We start from the raw sequence: 22,958 nt of genomic DNA on the forward strand, positions 1-22,958 counted from the left end.
ATCCAACCATATGCCGGATGATTCGAATCTGAATCATCCTGCACTCGGGCGTGGCAGCTGGAAACTTGTGACGGCGAGCGGTGCAGGGCTACTGGTCTAGTAGGACTAGGAGTAGGAGTAGTACAGTTGGGAGATTGCTGTCTTTTCCTTTTCTTATTTTTATTTTTATTATTCCGGCGAGCCCTGGGCCCTGGCACTCGATGTGATGCGGTTTCGTTATAATGTGGCCCCTCCAAATACTTCCATTGCGTATTCTGCATTTCTGCCTTTCGTGAGAGCTTGAGGAGGCGTATTTCTGACTAAGGATTTCGATTTCCAAATTCCTTTTTTTTATTATCCAAATACTTCCATTGCTTTGAAAATATAAGTGTTTTACTTTTATCACTCGTCAAATCTATTGAACATTATCCACATTTAAAGAAAAAAATAAAACAACATCTATGATATCAAATAAGTTTTAGTCCTGTTACAACCACAAGATCAAATAGTTTATATCACTCGAAATGGTGATTTCCTTGTTAATCAAATTGCTTGGATTTTCTGGTTATAATGTGGCCCCTCCATCCAAAATTGAAGTTTATTTTAGTTTTGTCCTAAGTCAATTTTTTCTAACTTTAATCCATTTTGTAGAAAAAAATCAACATCTATAATATTAAATTAATTTTAATGAATATGTCCGGCTAGTACATTTATTTGGTATTCTAGAAGTTATTTTTTTTCATAATTTTTGTCAAATTTAGACAAGATTGATTTAGAATAAAGTTGAAGTGAACTATAATTTTGAACAGAGTGAGTGTTAATTTATAACGGATGCTATGTGGCAACAGCTAACTAGGATACACAGCCAATCAACCCATTTAAATCTTATTAGCTAGATGGCCATCGATCAAGACCCAAATGCTGGCGATACGACCTAATCTGAGCACGATATAAATGTCCAAATTTGTCCTCTGTAGTTCTGCTATATATCACCATAGTAGACACATCAGTCGCAATCTTGCAAATCGTGTCCGTCCCAAGAAATTACCGCAAGGCCAAACTATGAGAATCTCCATTCTCCTTAATGTTGCCTCCAATATTAGCAATGCACGTGGCATTTGAGGGACTGCATCAAATTCAATCAAGTGGTGAGTGGTGATAGAATGTCTGTCGAGTCAGGCATGAACTGCCATTTCATCATTGATGCATTGGAGATTGGACAATAATGGACAAGTATACTAAGTTCCTTATGCGAGTACAAATCAATTTTGACGTAGTGCTAGATAGTTTAAGAGTCTATTGGCACAGTGCAAGGAAAATAGCCCTAGACCATAATGATTTCGGTGATTAATGATAATATAGTTACTGGGTCTAATGTGTTTGTAAGATGTACCTTTATAGGTGTTTTATAAGTTCCAAGGATGAAATACAAAACCATCAATTAATAAGAAAAAGAAAAACTTAGAAGAATTCTACGACATCCAAATGATATAAAAATCCAGAGATAGTCTTATTCTAAGGCTCTCAAATGATAGTAATGAAACCGGGACAAAGATACGTGAAGAATTGAAGCGAATCCTGCTGAAATTGAGCATCGACTCAATCCACCGATTCATTCGGTGGTGACAAAGAAATGTCACCGAATCAGTTTGTGACCACTGACAGCAGCAAGGCCAAGGCAGCGTGCATTGTTACCATCGATTCATTCGGTGGGCACAGTGAGCCTCCACTGAATCTGTCGGTGAGGATTGGCTCGGCTCAGGATTGGCTCAGATTCGGCTCGGGTGGATTTCAAGAAGTTTTATACCCTTAACGATTGGTATGAGGGTATAGGAAGCAGTACAACGAATCAGTCGATGAAGCAAGAAGGCAGCGGCTCAGAAGAACCATCAATTCATACGGTAAGGTTGAAGAAGAGTCACCGAATCAGTCGGTGACAAAGGGCCCAGGCTTCAGCGGCTCAACGGCTACCTTGAGGGAGACCACCGACTCATTCGGTGGTGCACAGCAGGGGGCATTGAATCAGTCGGTGACCACGGTTTCTGTGACCGTTGGAGCAACAACTAGTTTTTGGGTTAGCTCTATTTATACCCCAATGACCGGCTATTTGAAGGGTGTTAGAGCTTGGAGAAGCTATATGCTTGATTCTCACATACACACAAGTTCTCTATCCACCAAAGTGCTAAAGAGAAGATTAAGGCAATTAGTATACGGCTTAGGTCTTGATTAGTGCTAGTTTAGGCTTATTAGCGTATTGCTTTAGGGATTAGCCTAGAGTTAGGCGAGATTTGCACACCTCCTTTGTATCGGTGCTTGCGCACACCAAGAGTTGTAAATCCGGGACTTGTAAGTCTTGCGAGACCCTCCAACCGCGTTTGTGGAGTGGCCGCTGGTGCTTGTGATAGGGAGGAGCGAGAGGCCCTAGGTGTTTTGCCGTAGCTTTACCAAGTGAAGAGCGACAACGAGCATCCGGGAGAGGCTAGATGAAGACCTACTTGCATGTGGGGAAGGTCTGTCGGCTATCCTACGGAGTTACTTGACCGGAGAGTTTATGCCCTTGCGCGGGCATTCCCTTTGAGAGGGGCTCCAACAACGAGGACTAGTGGAAAACTTTGCTTTCTGATACCTTGGTAAAAATTGCCGTGTCATCACGCCGGGAGGTTGCATTCTCTACCTCATTTACTTCCGCATTTCTTATTGCACTTACAATTCTGCGTTTACCTTTCCTAGAATTGCCATGTGTAGTTTATAGGATTGGAACCTAGAGTGCAAAACTCTTTTACGGTAGAGATAGCAATACATAGAAAAACCTAGTGCACATCTAGATAGAAATTGGAATAGGTTTTTATATGTGTTTGGAGCCTTAGATTTTAGAACATGCAATTTACTCCCCTCTTAGGATGTCACGGTCCCTTCCTATAGTTGTAATACGACGTCAGGTTATTCGGAGAGTGTCTTCTCAGCTAAGAATGGCGAGGGCCTGGTGTCCTCATATACCCACCTTCACCACCGTCCATGCCAGCATGATGTCAGTGCAAGTCCTACAATAGATCAGTTGCGTCGAAGTACCCTCCTTGCCTAGTTTAGTGTGTTAAAAGATCTGGACATTCTTGAAAATCATGGGAAACTTCGTAAGGATGCAGTTTAAGGCTACGCTGACTGCTAAAGGAATTGTTGACACCGGACCTCCTCCTCAACACAATGATGGGTTCGAAGGTTGCGCCTTTTGGGGCCTGCTGGCAGCCTCTTTGTTAAGTGTCGTTTCTTTTCTTTTTCCTTTTTATTTTGACGAAGTAATAGATTATTTTGACAACAACATACACGACATGCACACTTCAGTGTGATTGGGGGCTACAGCCCCTCGTCCACGTTAATGGTTCGCGCGGACTCAATTATTCCAACACACAAAGCCTTCCGTGGCATCCATCTCGTTGATCACTAGCGCGGCATCAGTCATGAGGTCGTCAGGGCAGCGTGTAGTCTGTGGGAGTCAAACAAATTCAGGTGATGAGCACAGAGTTTTGTAGGATTCGGTTCAGGCCTAGCTAGATTCTTAAAATACGTGCACGTATGTACCTCCGCACTTGTAGCCGACGGGGCGATCGACCAAGTTGCAGCGCTTTGGGATGGTAATGGCGACCTCCGGCTTGATCCCGGCGGCCCTGGCGGTGCCGGACAGCATGACGGCGCAGAGGCAGCTGGGGCTCTGCCCGATGGTGTGTACGGCCGAGCAGCAGCTGCTCGTCGGCGTCGACTGCGGGTCGTCGGCCGCCGAGATGCACGGCGCCAGCCGCAGCGCCATTCTGTCAGCGGAGGCCCTCCCGCACTCCCCGGCGGCGGCGACGCCCTCCAGCGCGACCCCGGCGACCACAAGGACCAGACCGAGCACAACGAGCGGCCTCATAGTGCAACTCAGTTTGATTACACTTTGTGCTGCTGCTGCTGCTCTGTCTCCAACATGGCTGGTGCTTCTTATATAGATCTCGTGACACTGAGGCAGTGGTAGTTCTGTGACCGCTCAAAAGACTAAATGGAGCTGGCACTCACTGGTTGCATCATGACATTACTGCTGGAGGTGGTGTCTCCACTTCGAATAGTGAATGGTCACTTGATTAGGTAGTTGCAAACCGGCCGGCTAGTGGGCTGTACGTGGTGGCCTTATATTGATCTGGTGTGTGAATGCGGCATCAGGCCATCAACCGGCACCGAACTATGATGGAATTGGCAATGGGATCAGCACGCTTGTATGTCGGCACATAGTTAAATCATTGGCTCAACACATTTGTGAACGAGCCTGTTATACTAGTTTGGTGGGTGATGCACTAAAATGACACCCCTCTCCAATGGTTAAGCTAATGCACTACTTTAAAACTTGGTCCCATCAACTGATTGGTCCCCTGGCCAACCACTGTACAACTAATACTTGCCTGCTTGTTTCTTTTCCTTGTGAGTGTGAGCAAGAAAGGGGATATACACGGGTGATTGACCGCCAATTGATCTGCATTGATTCAGTCATCCATTCAGCTTTGAAATCGGAGACAAGGAAAACAACTTCATAGAAGCGCCGCGGAACAAGCTGAGGTATATAGGGAATAGTAGAACATATTGATTATCCTATTGGATTGGTTCTGCTCAGTCGAGATATGATGACTCGATGGGCATTGAGAGTTTCGATTCAATGTGGGAATGACTAAGACAAGTTAGGTGAAACAGATATGCATGCACCATAGAGGTTTATCCACCATAGGTTTGTACACAAGAATAGTAGTCACTGTGAGGGATGCACATAAATCAGATCTGCACTGGTATAAGTGATAGGTTTTGGAAACAGCATAATGAACGCAACACACAGAAGAAATAGAATGAAATGGTTAACCAAGAATTATAGAATGAAAATGCTGAGTAATAAACAAGGATTGGTTTGCTATTTATGATGACGAAGAGCTGGTACAAGCCTCCTTCAGGAAATGACCCTGCGATGAATGCAATCTACATTCTTCCAAGATGGTATATGACAGAAAGAAAGTGGTGCGATGAGTTAGTATCATTTACTAGTCATTCTAAAATCATTCCAATTCATTTCACATTTCATTACCTAGAGCCTGAGAGGGGTCACTGCTGAGAGGATTCATACTATACCTATTACTATGGATGCTTCATCTAACACATACCAAATCGAGCAGCCGGGTATCATAGGAGATAGGGGAAAAAACACTTCACAAATCACTCACTTGGTCGGAGGATGCTTATAAGAAATCAGTAGCTGGGGTTGGTAGTCCTGGAACAGCTTTTCCTGCATGCCTAAAAGAAAGAGTTGGCTTTGGACAAGACAAGCAAGGGCGAAAGCTTCACTAGCTGTCCCAACTGCTTTACCTGCTGTCTCTACTATTCATTCTTCGCCAAGAGAGCTATCACTTCACAACTCAAGTCTGAGAGCAGTCGTTTTTCCAGCTGCAGCATCTCACTAAGCAACATAGCTAACTATTCATGACACTAGTACTGCTCGATCAACTAGTCCCGGGATTGCATTCTCTATTGAACTAACTACTGCTTTCCGCGGGAAAACACAACATAGTGCATCTTCAGATGTGCGAAAAAGCTCATATAAGAGATAGTAAAGTAAAAAGTTTACCTCTCCAATGATTTGTCTAATAGTACATTGCTTAAAGTATCTTGGGTCCCACAACACCTTTCTCTATCAATAAAGTGTGTAGCCAACTTTCTCTCTATGAGTTTGAAGAAGAGATAGTGCACTTTACCTTCTCTCTCTTCCATGTAAGCAAAGTGATGAGTGGCTTCCTATGAGCTAGCTTATCGGTATTGTTTGGAGGAGGTTTTAGGATCTATTTGGTACGTCTCTAGCTCCCAAAAACAGTTCTAAGTTTGGTCAGCTGAAAAAAGCAGCTTTTTTTACTCTCACTTGCTGGTAGCTTTTGCTAGTTTTTTTAATAATGAATAGAGTAGGTCAAATGTTCATTTTTTTCTCTTTTCTTCCAATTTCCTTTCCTCTTCTTTTCTTTTCGTTTTCTCTTTCCATTGGGCACTTGTAATCGTTGCGCGCCAGGATGGCCGCCAGCCCTCAATCTCCAACATCCCCTCCGGTCCCCCAAATTTTCCATTTTTGAAAACTTTTAATTTCCGCAACTTTCCATTTTAGAATATCATAACTTATAGACATAATTTTGATGCATAACTTCGTACTAACAGTTTCTTATAACAGTTTCTTATAAGATAATTTTTAGCACAATTTTAATGGTATATGGACCTTATGCGTACAACTTGTACATACAATTTGTAAGGGACAACTTTGAATGTTCATTTATACAAAATATAATTTATACATATGATTTATACACATATCTATTTTTCTAACAACAACATATTTGATAAATTTATAACAAAACTTTTGTGATATACACAACTGATACGCATAATGTTGCTACAACTTTTATAAGAATGCTATTAAACAACCTACACATGTAACTTATACTGATAAATGATATTTATTTAATTACAAATGACGTGAAAAATAGGAAAGAAAAAACACCTGCATCCACCTAGGTGCACGCAGCTCCACGGGCGCTGGCCCGGTGGCCCCCGGCCGGCAGCTCAAGTGGCACGCTGGTAATATCAGCTTCGCACTTTCCGTCACATTTCTTCATCTTCTTCTTCCTTATTTTTCCCCTTTCCTTCACATCCGTTCTGTACTTATCTGGTCCTTTCCATACCTTTATGGGCGCTCCCTACTTCACCAGTGCCGCCGCACCTGCACCCACGCCAGTGCCATGCCATCCACCGCCGCACCTCCATGTTGTCATGCCTCTGCTCCACACTAACCGCCGTTGATCTGCACACATTTCTAGCTCGCGTTGGCACATTGGTAGCCTGTTGTCCCTCCGTCGCGTCTCCGTGCTGCTGCGCTAACACCTCTGCCTCTGCACCTCCGCCTACTGCCCTGATACCCTCCACACAATCCATGTACAAGTATGGAAAGCAACTGTTGGAATGAGAGGCCAGAAGAAGCCACTTTTTTGTCTTTTGTGCAGCTTGCGTGGTGAAGCTGTTTTGTATTTCTCCATTTGGGAAGGTCCCATTTGGGAGGGCCTCGGCGAAAATAGCTTGAGAAGCCAGCCGAGAAGCAGTCCCAAATGGGGGCTTAGTCTTGCCGCAACTTGGATCCACTATGTAGTTTTTCATCTGTCTTCTTCTCTTCCATGCAGGCTGGCATTTCTGCTCGAAAGGAGGGGCTGATGGTAGGAGCTGTGATGGGCTGATTGTACCCACCATAGTTTGCGTCAGAGTTTGGATTTAAAAATAAGGTAGGATTGACGAAGAGGATTGGAAGATGACAGCATCAGCTTGATGGTTGCAGAGAAGAGATAAATGCTAGGCAAGAAGGCTTTTAAGGCCTTTTTTTAGGAGTCAACGCGGGGCTAAGAAAGTCCACCTGAAATTCATCTCTTCAAAGCGATATTATAAGATCAGGCAACCATCCTCATCAACGAGGACGGTCATCAGGATACATTGATAGAAAGGGGTATAGGGAGTCACAAAGGATTACAATCGCAGCACTGAACGCAACTGAGAGGAACAAAACAAAACAAAACAACCTCATAAGGGAGCCGAGCAATTCATGCTCCAAAGGTGTAACCTCAAGTCGAATGTCGGGTAGAACCACACATCGAACAAGCTTGCCATCTATGCACCAAGGAAGAACCCAAATGCGCACCAGATATGAAGACACCTCCTTCACGGTTAGACACCAAGCAACTAGGTAGCCCAAACTAAGGCAAGAGAGGTTGGCAACGTGCCAGGATTAACCTTGACCTGAATCACTCTTCACCGTGCCTTGGGAGACCGAGTAGTGCTAAGCACCTGCAGTTGCTCATGGACGCTCGCAATAAGCCAAAGCTTCTCAAGGTGCCACTCAGTTCAGCGCACATCGACGCGCTCCACGGGGAAGGATGCCCTGAAGGGGAGTGCCGCATAGAAATAGAGACAAGCAACAACCAAGTGAAGAGGATGAAAGCGAAGCCGAAGCAAGCAAGGCCAGATGGAGGTTGTCGAAACCATGCGAAGGTGAAGCACCTCCCTGCGCACCAGGCGCAGCACTCTCGTTGCAAGGTAACCAAATCCAGCATCATGCGGAGGTGGAGCACCTCCCCGCACACCAAGTGCGGCTCTCTCACTGCACGACCACTGGCACCCCAAGGCCGAGGCACCCACAGGCCAGCTCTCCTTCGATGACCATACTGGCCACGCCCAAAGGTTCGTGGAGTTGTTGCCACCGTACCTCCTCAACGCGTTAATGGGTTTGGCGTGCCTTTCTGGGATGTGCTGTGAGTGAAGTTGTTTGCTAGTGGAATTGTGATGGGATTTTGGTTCCAGTGACAGTCCCTGTCACATCGAATGTTTAGATACTAATTAGGAGTATTAAATATAAGTTAATTATAAACCAATTGTATAAATGAAGGCTAATTCGCGAGACGAATCTATTAAACCTAATTAGTCCATGATTTGACCATGTGATGCTACATTAAATATATGCTAATCATGGGTTAATTAGGCTTAATAAATTCATCTCGCAAATTAGCCTTCATTTATGCAATTGTTTTGTAATTAACCTATATTTAATACTTCTACTTAGTATCTAAATATTCGATGTGACAGGGACTAAACTTTAGTCCTGGAAACAAACATCCCATTAGTCATAGTTACCTCTTAGTTGTTAGGGATTTAGTTGTTGTTTCTTCTGTTGTCAACCCTGATAGTTATTTACTAGGTGTGCCTTCTTCTTTATTAATATAATCAGCAACTCTTGGTTCGTTCCGAAAAATAACTCAATGTTGTCAACTTTTTTGGACAGTTATTACTAGCTGTGCCTTCTGGTTTATTAATATAATCAGCAGCTCTCCGGTTAGATTCATTTTAAAAAATACTAAAAAATAACTAAGGTCAAAATCGTTCATATGTCATTGTCTACGAATTTGTTAATGATATCTACTGGCTGGTAGCAGAGAGGTAAGAATGCTATTTGAGCAATGAGCCAATGACCACGCAAGAGGTTCCGTTTAACATTGCGGTAGCTTTCCAAAAAAAAAACATCTTATTAATTCCTACTTTTGGGACGCAGTGTTAACTGGAGTATTTGCCATTAGTACAGGAAGCGCTGACTAATGTGCTAATTGCTTAATTCAGCCAATAAGCTTCAGCTCACGAAAATGTACAGTTGACTCCGTGGCCCAATGGATAAGGCGCTGGTCTACGGAACCAGAGATTCTGGGTTCGATCCCCCCAGCGGAGTCGGTTTTTTTAAATTTCCATCAGAATCTAAATACGTCCATAATCATAGGAAGTTACAAGAGAATCTTTTTTTAGCCCTAAGCGTTGATTTAAGAAACCATCAGGAGAAAAATTTATTCTTAGCTCTATATTGCAAAAGCTTCATAGCAATGGATCAGTTTTTTTTAACGAATCAGGCACCGGGTCGGATGGGGACATCGACACAAGCCAACTCATCAAATCTTCGATAGGTCGGATTGAGCCATCGACACGAGCCGCACTTCACTCAACTCAGCCTCGGCACGCCACTACATCACCACCACCACGGCACGTGCACAAAGATCACCAACACCGGCATCTCTCTTTTTTTTTCTTTTTCTTTTTTGATTAAAATAAAAGAACACCATGGAAGCGGCGCAATAGGTAGGTATGTGTGGTGAGCTTCCAAAGCGACACCTCTAAGAGAGGTATGATGCTATAGGTGCCACCGTCGCCTGACCATATAGTCTGGATGTACATTCAGGAAGCACACATGCAAGAGGGAAAAGGGCAATTCGATTGACGCTTTCAAGGAAGTAAACAGCACCCGAAGACGTTGTCATCATCGGCTCTAAGATGGGAAAAGCTTTCGCCGAGGCCTCAATCCTGTGCAATCCCGTGCACACCCCCAACTGCAACCACTCATGCCGTGCTGCAGAAGCCGTTGATCCGTCATCGAACACCGGTGGGCGGTGGCGACCGCGGGCGTCCCCGCGGCCACCAGCAACCACGCAATGCGGGCGTCCCCACATCGGGCGTCCAAGGGGGCCACCAGCCACTGTAGCAGCACCATTGCCAGCCACAGGAGCACCGCTAGAGCCTGCAGAAATGCCCTGCGGTGAGTCACCGCAAGGTTGCCACGCCAGGGATGCTTCACAGGCCGCAGGCCGTTGCCACACAGCTGCATCAGCGCATGGATGCCGCACTGGGGTAGTGCCTCCCAAGGCCGCGCCCCAACAGCACCGGCAGCCCCAGGCCGCACGCTACCTTCACCACGTGGCGTCGCTGTTGTCGACCCAAGGCCGCATGCCGATGTCGTTGAAGGGCCCAAGAGGAGGCCCGATGACCGCTGGCGCCGTCAGCCTCAGCAGTCGCCGGATCCAGGCCGGGCTGCCGCGTTGGCACGCGGGAACGCCGTGCGCCGTTCCCCGCGATGAGGACACGCAACCATCGCAGATTTGCATCCTAGTGTGGCGGATCCAACCGCCTGGTCCACAAACCTGGTCGGAGCATCACCGGCATGCCACCACCATGGAAGGGGGAAGGAGGAAGGAGGAGGAAGGGGTGAGAGAAGGGAGGGGAAACGCAAAGGGAAGAAACATGCTCCACCGTCCTTGCAGCCGGTCGGGCTTCCGACGGCCTGCTCGAGCGGCGGCAGAGCCGAGCTGGGGGCGCTGGCGGCGGGGGCTGGGTTTCCGCCCGTGCCGCCTCCGATAGAGACGACGCGGGCCGTTGAGTCAGTTCTATTACCACTTCCTTTTCAAAAACAAGTTCTATTACCACTTAAAATCATGAAAGAATTGCTTGTCCAACTAGATTCCTAAATCCTAAGAGCATTTCATGAGACAACTGAAATTCAAATCCTAGAAGTACGCATTTTTATTTGTTACGAAGAAGATAATGGAACAAAATACTTATATGTTAAACAATCAAATGTGGGTACAGGGTAAACAATCAAAGAAATTTCAATTCCTTCAACAGGGTAGGAAACAGTTATATATATATCATATATGTGCTTCGTGATTACGTGAATGTCTGAATCTTACTTTGGTAACAGCACTCTTGAAATAGTAAAGAAGATACTTAGGGGGCGTGTTTGGATCCTTGGGCTAAAGTTTAGCACTCGTCACATCGAATGTTCGGATGCTAATTAGAAGAACTAAATATGAGCTAATTATAAAACTAATTGCAGAAGCCCTAGGCTAATTCGCGAGACGAATCAATTAATCCTAATAAATCCATCATTAGCAAATGGTTAATATAACATCATATTGTCAAATCATGGATTAATTAGGCTTAATAGATTCATCTCGCGAATTAGCTTTCATATGTGCAATTAGTTTTGTAATTAGCCTATATTTAATACTCCTAATTAGTATTCAAACATCCAATGTGACAGGGCTAAAGTTTAGCTCCTAAGAAACAAACACCCCCTTACTGGCAGGATTAGTGTCTAAGGTTGTTGGATAACCACAAACTCTAACAAAGTGTTCCAGTGTATGTTTGTCAAAATACGGCTGACAAAAAGAAATTATAATGCCCTGCTCAGCAACTTGTACAAATCTTTTTCCAGTAGTCAGCAAGCATACCAAACTTCTATTGTCAGAGGTCCAAAATAATTCTATTTCCAGAAGATGTCTGCAAATCAACACAGAGCTCAGGAAACAATTATAAAGAGCCAAACAACTGGCCCTTTGACAGTCTTATCACCTCGCTTAAGAATACAGGCATCCAGCGGTGAGTAGAAACATATGGTTGAATAGGACACAACTATGAAATCAACTGATGCCTGCTGGCAGGCAGGCTGGCTGTAAGAAGATGAACAACAGAGCAACCGTTCGCTGCATGTTTACTGTAAATTGTGAATAACGTCATAATGTACACTATCATCTTTGCTATGATCACAAGTTCATCTTTTACAACAAAGCAGCAAAGTTTGGAGCCAGCTTCAGACAACAGACACAAGAGGGTGCTGTATGGAACTCAAGCAGAAATAATGGGGTTTCTGACGCACTCCTTGGATTGGACTTGTCCTGCAGTGAGCTCCAGTTGATCTTCTTCACAAAGGCCACCGTCGTGAGGCGTCTGGAAGATGGGGATGCTACCGAGCGGAAAGACGAGGACCAATCATTGGCGTGCTGGCTTCCGAGCATTTGGCGAGTGGAGGAAGATGAGCTTGACTGCCCGTCATCAGATGGTCGCATCATAGTACTGCTTCTATGGACTGGCACAGACTGAACCATTCTGCGTCTGCTCAAACTCAAAGGAATGAGGAGGTTCATCTCTGCTGCCGTAATTGAACCTCATTCCTGCTGCATGCTGTTGGCGTGAGTGATGCACACCATCACCGAGTTTCTGTTTAGGATCACCAGCATCATCGCCACCTAAACTGGCCATCTTATCTTGTAACAGCAATTAGCTGATGAGGGGCTCTGCTTCTGATGAAGGGCGGCAGCTGCTCATACGGAGCCTCAGTCTACAAGTAACCTGCAATCCACGGTGAATGATTATTACCAAGGGCAAAAGTGCATTAGAGTAGAGAGAAGCAATAATTTACTTGTGAATATAACAGTGCTGACAATCTGAATTTATCGAGTTTCCTGGAAAGACTCGTAGCGGTGCATTTGTGATGTTACAAATAAAACGATCATCACTTTGTGACTCTCTGTTTTGTGATGTTGTTGCGCAGGAGTAACAAAATTATTCAATTAATTACTAGTTGAAAAATGGTAACAATCCAGCATTGATGAAAAATTTGCAAATTTGAACAAGAAAGATGAGGAGAAGGCCAATTTTGCAGAGAAGGAAACAGTTGATTGAATTTGATCCATGAACATACGCAGCAGTATAATAATCAAATTTAGCACATGGACTCCCCTTCAGTTTGGTTACTGGAAAGTGAGAAATCAATCCAGTATCAGAGACAGAACAGTAAATGGATCAAAGCAGTAACATAAGATAAGATCACAGCTAAAAAGAATATAAACTGTGATCCATTGCTTTGATTGATATGTCACATGTAGCGATTACATGAAGTCGATAACTACGAACCTACAGATACCACTAAAGTTTGAGGCTTCCAACTAGAATCTGACTCTAAGTCTAAAAATTAAAGAATCAGAACTTTGAATCTCTGCAAGTCTTGAGCTGAGTGACAAGTCCAATCTGCAAGTCTTGAGTTGAGTGACAAGTCCAATCTGCAACTTTGAATCTCTGCAAGTCTTGAACTTTGAATCTCTGCAAGTCGTGGCACCTGTCCAGACATAAGCATGCCATTGCCTGACTAGAGCCTAGAGGACGGCGAGGTAGAAGAACTCCAGGGTCGGATCAACTAGCAGCTCCTCCGCCGCCACAGCAGCTTCCGCTTCGACTCCCAGCGCACCGGACGCGGCGGCCCCTTCGCCCACGATCAAGCCACAACGGGGGCGGAAGCAGGACGCGGAGCCTCCCCGATGGCGCAGGGCGAGACCGCGCTCCACGACCGCGGACGACCACCCCCGCTCCTCATCGGACTCCTCCCGCCGGTAAAGGCCCCCGTTGCGGCCCCTCTTCTTCGCCCCGTCGCGGCCCCTCTTCTTCGCCTCATCGCCGTCCCTCTTCTTGGATGCGTCGCTGTCCATCTTCTTTGATTCGTCGCAGTCGCGCCGGCGCGCGAGCTCCTCCTCAACGGGGTCGTCCGCCACCACGGTGGTTATGGCGCCGTCGATGGTGAAGGTGAAGGCGAAGGCACCCGCGCGCAGGAGCTGGGTCCCGTCAGCGGCCATCATCGGCGGCGGCGGCAGGATTGAGATCTGATGGGATCGCGATTGCGGTGGACGCGGCGGCGGCGGGATTGAGATCAGAAGGGAATGGGATCGCGAGTGCTCATGACTCGTGAGAGATCAGGGATGGGAGTCGCGGCGGAGGGAAGGGGAAATTTTGGAAAGATGGCGCGCGGCGGAGGGGAAATTTGCAGGCGGATCGGACGGTGCATTTGAGGACAGGTCGGATGCGTGGGCGACTCGGGATTGGTTGGCGTAGGCGCCACGCGGATCCGGACGCTTGCGTGCGGTGGACGCAGGTGGAGCGGGGTGACAGCTCAGCAGAAGCAAGGCAGGCGACCCGCTCGACTCGGATGCGCATGCGCTGCGGTTACGTTAAGCCGGTGAGGAGGTGTATTCCGGTATATTCGTGTTTCGGGACAGCCTAGGCAAGCGTATTAATTAATGGTTCCGATTTCCACACTTTATTTATTTACTAGCAGAAATGTCCGTACGTCGCTATGGTCCTTACTTACTCTCACATTATTATTCGCTTGTTTCTAATATGTTGGTGTGTTGTCCCTAGTAGTCCTCTCTTTGCAAGTATAGTAGTAGAAGACATTTGTGGGTGGTTTAATACCATCTGTTTATTACGTGGGACCCACACATGGAAATAAAAAAATTCACCGTTTAACCTCCGCTATCCATTCGTTCGATTCCCCCATACTCATAGTCATCTAGCCGGTCGCTTCCTCTTCGTCCATCGCTGCCACCCGCATTTTGCCCCATCCTCGCCATCACCCAGGCGCTGCACATCTTGCCGTCCTTGCCGCCGCCCAGGCAAGCGCTCGTCCGCCCCGTGCCTAGCCTCACTCCCGCTTCTAGCGCTAGGCCATAACGCCTCTAGCCACCATGAGCAGGAGTGCGTTCTCCTCTTCTTCTCGTTTCCATCCACCTCCCTTCAATAATCCACTCCAAATCGTTCTAATCAAGTGCAAAATCGAGCCCCCAATTGCTAGATGTGGAGGCCTTAGTTTCGGATCTGGAGGGGATGGATGTCATTGAGGGGGGGTGTGAGGTCCCGGCCTCCGCCTCTGTTTGCGTTGCTTGCCGACTGCCGCTGCCCTCCCTTCCCCCGGAGACAACCTCCATTGCAGGTTGACATGATAGTGATTGGATCGACCGAATTCGTCCTAACCTGATGGTGGCCGAGATGCTGGGGTCAGCGACGAAGACGACGATGCGGGAGGAAGTGGTGCTTCCCGTTGGCAGTGGAGTGGACGCCTCACGGGAGGGTAGCTTCGGAGGGTTGACGACGGAGGATCCGTTGGGCAACGGTGCGGTGACGACGGAGGTGGGGTGGGGCGAGGTGCATGAAAACGGGAGCTTTCCTCTTCACCATGCCGTCACCCCAACCACGTCGCTCGGGGGCCGGTGCCCAGGGGCCCACAACCAGCATGGGCGCGGCGGTCGGAGCGGCATGGGCCCACGCGGCAGTGCGCGGGGCTCGCGACGGTCGACGCCGCGCACAGGAGCGCTGGTGTGACGACCGGCCCCAAATCTTTCGAGTTAATCTTAATACGAGTCCCTGATCCCATATCTCGGCTCCCCTGAGCTTAAGTGCTCAACCTCCAGTTCCGGTCCCGACCCCTGAAGACCCCCAACACACCCCGCCAGTTCCTTCAAAGTCTCACCCGCAGTGTCTCTTCAGTCTTGAGCAGAGGAGAAACCGAGACTGACGGGTGGACCCGCAATCTTTTCCCCCGGATCTCCCGAGGCAGACGCACTCGAGTAGTATGCCCGCTTCAGAGTTTCCCCCGCCGCGTGGCTCAACTTCCCCGACCCCCGCCGCTCCGCCCAGTCGCCGGCTGCGACCGGAGGGATTCCCGCGCCCTCCTCCCCAACCGCAGCGAAAGCCCCTCTGCAACCCCTTCTGCAGCATCTCGTCTCGCTCGCGCCCTCGCCGGCCGCGCCTTAGTGCTCCGTCGCTATTGTGGCAGAACTTTGCCGCCTGCTGCATCAGACCACCTCGCGGCTTGCGCCCATCATCACTGCGTCGGACCCCCGGCTGCAAGGCCCGAGGCCTTCCGGCTTTTCTGCCGCCTCTCCACAGTCGCGCCACCCTAGATGCGCTACGCGACGATTCCTCCACCGCCAACCCCGACCTCGGCCGCGACAGCTCCTTTTCCACCTTGCCAGAGCTGCGCCCCGATAGACCGCTGCTTCGCGCTCGCCCGCACAGCCGCAGCCCGCCTGTCTTCTCACCTGTGCGCCCTCGCTTCTAGCGTCGTTCCCCTGGTCACATCCATCATATCCGCCCCACGACGATGCCCGCCTCCGCCAAATCTCGACCACCGGCAAAACCGCGCCTGCGCTGCCCTGTCTCTGGTGCCCACTGGCCGACGGTGTCATCCCTGAAGTCCTGCTCCGCCGCCCAGCTGCTCAATCGCCGCCCCGGCAGCACACTCCATCCTTTCTCCCCGGTCTTCGTGCTGCTCCAACCCTCCCTCTTCCGCGCAGCTATAAAAAGGGAATGCCAGAGTCCCACCGGAGTTCCCTTCGCCATCGCTGCCTTACCGTCGTTCCTCTGTTTTGTGCTTGAGCCCCTCCACCTAAGTTCCTGAGGAACTCTCCTCCCCGCTCAAACTCGCTCTGCCCACATCCACCCAGCCGCTTGCTCCTCCGTGCTGTGCTAGAGCTTCCCTGTTGAGAAGCTCCGCCGCCGCCGGAGCACCGCCGGACATCATCACCTGCCCAAGTTCTAGTGCTCCCATCCTTCCGCCCAAGTCTGCTCCTTTCCGACCCCAAGCTTCACCTGTGAACCGAAGGTAAGCTGCCGACCCCTTTTCCGCCTCGCCCGACCCTGTCTGTCCGCCCGACCTATTTTCCGCCTCGCCCGACCCTGTCTGTCCGCCCGACCCCTTTTCCGCCTCGCCTGACCCTGTCTGTTTCGCCGACCCTTTCTCCGCCTCGCCGAGGGCTCGGCTGTATCCTTTTCCTTGACCCGAGGGTATATGTGTAAAACTCGGGGACTTCTCTGCATTAAGTCTGAGGACCCCCAGCACATCTATTCCTCTAGCCTAAGGGTCAGATCATAAGTTTCTTTCCATCCGACCCTTTTACCCTGCTCTCCACCAACTCAAGCGAACTTCCCCACCTTTTTCCGTAGCTTTGCTACCAGTTTCTGGGCTAAAACTTGCAAGTGTTGCTGTTGAAATAACCATCTAAACTGCTAACTCTTGCATTGCATTCGTGTAGAGCTGCACCTCGCTGACGGCTTCTACGAGTTGTACCCAGCGCCAGAAGACGGAGTTGTAGACGAGCTCCCGCTTCTAGAAGCCAAAGCCGCTCCAGCAGGAGACCAGTTCTCCTCCCCTCCGCTTGAAGGCAAGCCCCGGAGCATGAACCCCAGTTTCCCAAACTTGCGCATGCCTTCTTCATCATGTTTGCGCATTTACGTATAGGAGTTGTTTGCAACCGTAGATGCATGGCGTAGTTCCTTGATCTGAACACTAGTTTGTTGGACCGAGTAGTTGCTATGCTTAAATAGGAAGCGGTAAAAGTCGAGTGATTTCCTGTCACTCGCGAGTTATAGGAGTTGGTTGTTTCTCCTTCTGTTACAACTATAAGGACGATGGACGGGGCAGGGTTCTGGTTAACTTTTGGTGGTCGGCTGATTGCCCCGTCTGTCTATGAAATCTGTTAAGGCCCGACAGTGGTGGTGTTCGTGATCAAGTGTTTGAAAGTACTAGCCTCATACACAGTATGGGATGGGGAAGCCTAGTACCTGATTGAACCTAGACGTGAGCGGTCGCCCCATTTGTCCTTGGAACGGAGTTCCCCTGCGGCCGCACGTGGTGGCAAGTGTGGTCACAGAACGGCAGAGGCCGGGTCTGTGGAACCTTGCACCAAAGGAAATGGGCCCGACACGGGTTAGGGAATTGATGGGGAAGGCTGACACAGGAAGCGACCCTCGGTAGTGCGCGGATGTCGTGAGGTTAGGTTCACCATGCATGGTTAAAGAACCCGAATCGATTCGTCTGCCTCTCACAGTTTGAGACTGCTTGATCGTTGTGCTACCCTGAGTAATAAAGGAATCTGATGATGACATGATTTTGATGATGTTTTATAACCTTTGGTTGGATCTTGGTTGTTTAGAGTAAGTTGCCCACATAGACTGGTTAATGAACCTAGAACTTGAGCTAAAACTTGAAAGTAAGGATCTACTTAGTGCTTTTGGAAAACAAACCCCTCAGTCAAAGAGCCTTGCATGTCTAGAAGTGGTGGAGTAGCTTACTCCCTGTCGGTTAAGTCTTGTTGAGCTTAGTAGCTCAGCCTTGTTTGTGGCTTTCTTTTCAGGTGAAGTCGCAGCTCCTGAGTCTGCTCCTGTTTGCACTTGGCCGCCCCAACTCCCTCCGGGTTGGACGGTTGAGTGGGATCCCTCCTCGGACGGCGAGGAGAGGGATCACTGACGTCCTGGTTGGCCTCACCAGTGATGTCCAACCCCGACGAAGTAGCTTCCGCTTGTTTCTTTTACCTTCTGTCTGTTTCCTTCTGAACCTTGTAAAACTCTGGTGTTGTTTTGTTGTTGAACTAAATGGTCAAATTGTTTAAATCAGTGGACTTGTTGTATTCTCTGGAACCGCTCACCTTCGTGTGAGTTTGCTAATTCGGTCCTGTTAAAGTGGTTAAATCGGATGAAATCCGACGGCATCTCGAGTTAGCACGATTAAGGCCGAGTGTCGCATATTAGGCGACTTAACCGTGCCTTAACTAGGCTAATCCGAGGTGGATACGCCACAGCTGGGCTGGCGTGGCCAGACGCAGCGCACGAGCCCCGCAGTGGCCAGTGTGGTCGGCGGAGCGTACGGGAGCGCGGGGGCTGACGCGGCTGGGCACAGCCTCTGTTCTCGATGGCCGAGCCTAAAATAATTAACTCCTAGGACCGCAGGTTGATTACGAAAAAGTTTGAGGAATTTTTTTGCAAAATAACCACGACGGTTGGAAGAAACAACCGCACTTAATATTAGGTATAGATTATCAAATCACCTTTTATTTATTTTGAGAAAATCTAGGCTGGATTATCAAAATGCAGAACAATTCTGATAGGTTTTTATTTGAGGTGCGTGGGCCTTCCCTATTGTTAACAATTTTTAGCTTTTCTAGGTTCATAGATATTTCTATGCATCTAAATATAGTGCTAGATGTATAGAAACATTTATGAATCTAGAAAAGCTAAAACGACCTACAATTTGAAACAGAGGGAGTAAAACTTAATTAATATATACTCCATTCGTTTCAAATTGTAGGTTGTTTTAACTTTTCTAGGTTCATAGATTAATTATGCACCTACACATACACTATATTTAGATGTATAATAATATCTATGAATAAAAAAGCTAAAACGACCTACAATCGGGAACGGAGGGAGTAGTCATTAAGATATATAGTTGACTCCAAGACCAAATGGATAAGGCGCTGGTCTGCGGTACCATAAATTCTGGGTTCAATCCCCAGTGAAGTAGCAGAATCTGAATATGTCAATAATTATAGGAAGTTACGAGACAACCTTTTTTCCCTGAACGATGATTTAAGAAACCTCATCCACCAGGAAAAATATATATTTTTTACACTATATTGTTTTGCAGCTTCATGGAAATGGATCCCTTAAAGTCCTCAGTTCTATTATCACTCAAAATCATGAAAGAATTACCTGTCCACTAAATTTCTCTAAGAGCAGCTCATGAGACAACTGAAATTCAAGGGGAGTAATAAACACTCCCAAATGGGGTAGAACTCCAGAAAGGATGAAAAATCCTAGAAGTACACATTTTTATTTGTTATGAACAAGTGTTGACGGCTGTTAGCACGCCATTTTGAACCTCAAGCGCACAGATCAGTTGTAGCTTTTCCCTTGGAGCATTCTCCAAGATTTATCAATCCGTGGAAACAAGATCACAGGATCTAGACTAACTAAGCATCGAAAAACATAATTCTGGTTGCAAGATGGTTGTGAATACGGATGAATGAACATGAGTAGATACAAAGTATGAGCATATATGAACAAGAGGTAACTCATCTAGAGTAAAGCCTAGACTATGCATATGTTGTAGTTCTAGCTAGATGGCAACCAACGCATGGTTCTCATTCACAACATCTTTAAACCACCACCTCCGGTATGACTCCTAAAAACCCCCACCTTACACTGCATCAGACCCATCACGATCCGACCTATCAGCGCAGGAAGTCTAAGGGCATGAACATAAAGCACACATCTAGCTGTTATGATAGATCAAGCGTGCAAATCTAGTTACCATGACTACAAGAACACCCTATGCAATCTACAACGTTTATAGATTGGAATAAGCAAACTCATAAAGTAGAACTCATGGAAGAAGGCATATTGATTGCTATTGAATCGGAACTCATCTATTACTTTACCATGAATGATTGTTCAGCACAAGATCTCCACCGAGGCTATACCCGTAACTTGTGAATCCTAGCTCCAAAACTCCGGCACGGATCTTCCTCGCTAGGTGATCACGTGTGTGAGGCGGTGGAGATTTACATGCATATGAGCATTAATTAGGAAGCTTTGGCGCCTGATGCGGAAGTTATGTCTGCCACTCTGGCAGTGACAAAGTGTGATATGTGAAGAGTGAAGACCATGGCCACTTGGTCGATGTGTGCGGCGGTGGGTCTAAAGGATCAATGTCGATGGTGGCCCAGCGAAGACATTATTCATGGCTGGAAGCAGCATGAACTATTCTACCTAGTGTTAGTTGATGCTTAGTGTTGTGATCAATGGTTGTTTGTGTACTCTCTCCATTCTAAATTATGTTCACTTTAGTTCTACTAATATCAAACTTCTATAACTTTGACAAAGTTTAATAGCAAAAAGCATCAACATCTAATATCAAATTAATTTAATTAAACTTACCATGCAATGTATATATCTTGACATTGCGCCAATTTGGTATTGTAGATGTTAATGCATTTTTCTATCAAAGTTAGATAAAATTGATATAGAACAAAGTCAAAACGAATTATAATTTAGAGCAGAGGGAGTAGATGATTGATCAATGTTGGGACCACTCCTATAAATCTACATGTCGGATGGTGCAGCATGTACTCACCTCCTCAACGCTGGATACACGATGTGTAAAAACATAACAGTGGTTTGGGAACATTACCATATTCTGGGATTATTTCTTATACAGCGCAATGCGTACCCCTCATATACACGAGAGATAATATGGTGTATGTACCCTTCTCTTCTTTGTGCCATCGCTTATCAATATTATGACGTTCATATCAATATTAAGACGTTCACATCTCCAAGTGCTAGGCTCACGGCATGTAGCAAACTGTCCTACATAGAAATTTCTAAGACTCCATATAGTTAACAACAAAATTTCTAAGACTCCATATAGTTAACAACATGATTAATCTGGTGTTTACTTTTCAACATCGCCAATTCGCTGTATATTGCGTTGTGTGCAATCTTCAAACCCCAGAGGAGGCATGTTACCATAGTTTAGTGTGTATACGATGAACTTGTTGTATAGTTTTGAATGTAGAGCCTTTCTAAGTTATCTGAAATCCATTAATCCGGTAACCATTTATTCAATACACCAAACTATACTACATATGGAGCAAAAAGGAGACTTGTCCCAATTTAGAAAATGTTAAGTCGTCCTTGCTCCGCACAAATTCTTTTCCTTTGGCCTTTACCGAGCTACCTAGTTCTAGAATTTCACAATGTGCATCCTATCATGTTTAGGCATCCAACTCTTAGGCCCCCTTAATAGTATGACTCTAAGTGTCATTCACCTCATTTGTGACACCTAGAACTAGAAGGTCCTTAATTTCTTCATGTTCGAGTCCTCTGATCGCTCATTCAGTTCAAACTGGGTGTCCATGTGGAAACAAGGAGAACCTATTTAATTACTTTTGAACTTTGATGCATACAATCTATATCCACATGATGTACATATATGTGGTGTATGAGTATTTAAAGCGAGATAGTGAAGATATGCAGCAATACACCATGACTGATGGTGCAAGATAGAGGTTAGATATTGGAAAAACGGAATATAAGGAATATAAGACAAATATATGGAAAAAGGTGCGGATGTTAAATGTTGCCAAAGAATGATTTGGATTAGGGATAAGGGATAAGATATAAAAAATTAATCACATATACGCATATGAAATATATATTACCCGACTTTTGTTCCCAAACGTAATGGAACTATGAGTTGTATCATCATTTCATTGTGCTGCTAAGGTTTTATACGTGGAATAATTCACCTTCGATATCTTTCATATAACCATTCTTGCACTAAACAAGCCACCCATATGTAAGTATGAAAAGATTAGTAGCGATCATATATAGTACAAGGCGCATGACTGCAAGTGGACCACATATATGCTGTGATTAGAGTTCCACAATGCATTTTTGGTTTACTTTTCTGTGATTAGAGTTCCACAAAGCATTTTTGGTTTACTTTTCAAATGGACCAACGTCATGCATATTATAGCAGTGACTACACTGTTACATTAATTAACAAAATAGCGATCTGTAAAACTTTTAAAAATGAATGGATCCAAGACAAATACATAACCAGTAAACTATTTTCAGACAACTGAGAATACACATGGTCATGCCGTGCACCTGCCGACTGCCAGCGTGCTGCTGGCTGTTAATTAGGGTCATACTATTTATTACACAATATGCTGGCAATCATATGAATCTAACTTTTGAACATTGTTAATACAAATAATTTTGAATTTTAAAATATTTTCTTGAAAACTATAATGCAGAATATTTGCCTAAAATTGCTTCATCTAGATGCATGACAGCCACTGTTTTACAATGCTATTCAACCATAAACAGCAGACCTAAAGAGCATAAAACATAAGAAAGTACATTAACTATTTTATCAACTTTCGTTTATTATTTGTTCTAGAACGGGCTTGGACCAATTGGTGCCTTTATTTGTTTTTGTTAGTTGTTTCCTAGGTAGTAGGACATGCAAAAGGCAAATCAGATATCGTACTACATGCCTCCATCTTCTACCTTCTCTTTTTGGAGCAAATGGCGCAATTATTGAGAAAAATGTTCTAAAAATTTGTTGCTGAAGGAATGTGAAAAAATTTTGATAAAAATTTTGTGTAAAAGTTGAAACAAAACTT

At 46.1% G+C, this 22,958-nt stretch overlaps 1 protein-coding gene and 1 non-coding gene across 2 annotated transcripts; one reads left to right on the top strand and one right to left on the bottom strand.

The window, feature by feature from the left end:
- Positions 1–3,226: 3,226 nt before the first annotated feature.
- LOC117856124 (uncharacterized) lies at positions 3,227–3,939 on the bottom strand. The gene is made up of 2 exons (XM_034738562.2): positions 3,556–3,939; positions 3,227–3,460 (listed from the first exon to the last, which is right to left on the bottom strand). Exons 1-2 carry the CDS (start codon positions 3,881–3,883, stop codon positions 3,444–3,446), a joined length of 345 nt encoding a protein of 114 aa, XP_034594453.1. The 5' UTR covers positions 3,884–3,939; the 3' UTR covers positions 3,227–3,443.
- A 5,271-nt stretch (positions 3,940–9,210) lies between these two features.
- Positions 9,211–9,285, top strand: TRNAR-ACG (transfer RNA arginine (anticodon ACG)). Its single transcript has one exon. It is a non-coding gene; the product is annotated as a tRNA-Arg (tRNA).
- The last annotated feature ends 13,673 nt before the right edge of the window (positions 9,286–22,958 follow it).

Source organism: Setaria viridis, chromosome 5, assembly GCF_005286985.2.
Source record: "Setaria viridis chromosome 5, Setaria_viridis_v4.0, whole genome shotgun sequence".
NCBI lineage: Eukaryota > Viridiplantae > Streptophyta > Magnoliopsida > Poales > Poaceae > Setaria > Setaria viridis.

Coding starts and splice junctions, on each gene's coding strand:
- LOC117856124 (XM_034738562.2), bottom strand. CDS start 3,883: ATGAGGCCGCTCGTTGTGCTCGGTCTGGTCCTTGTGGTCGCCGGGGTC.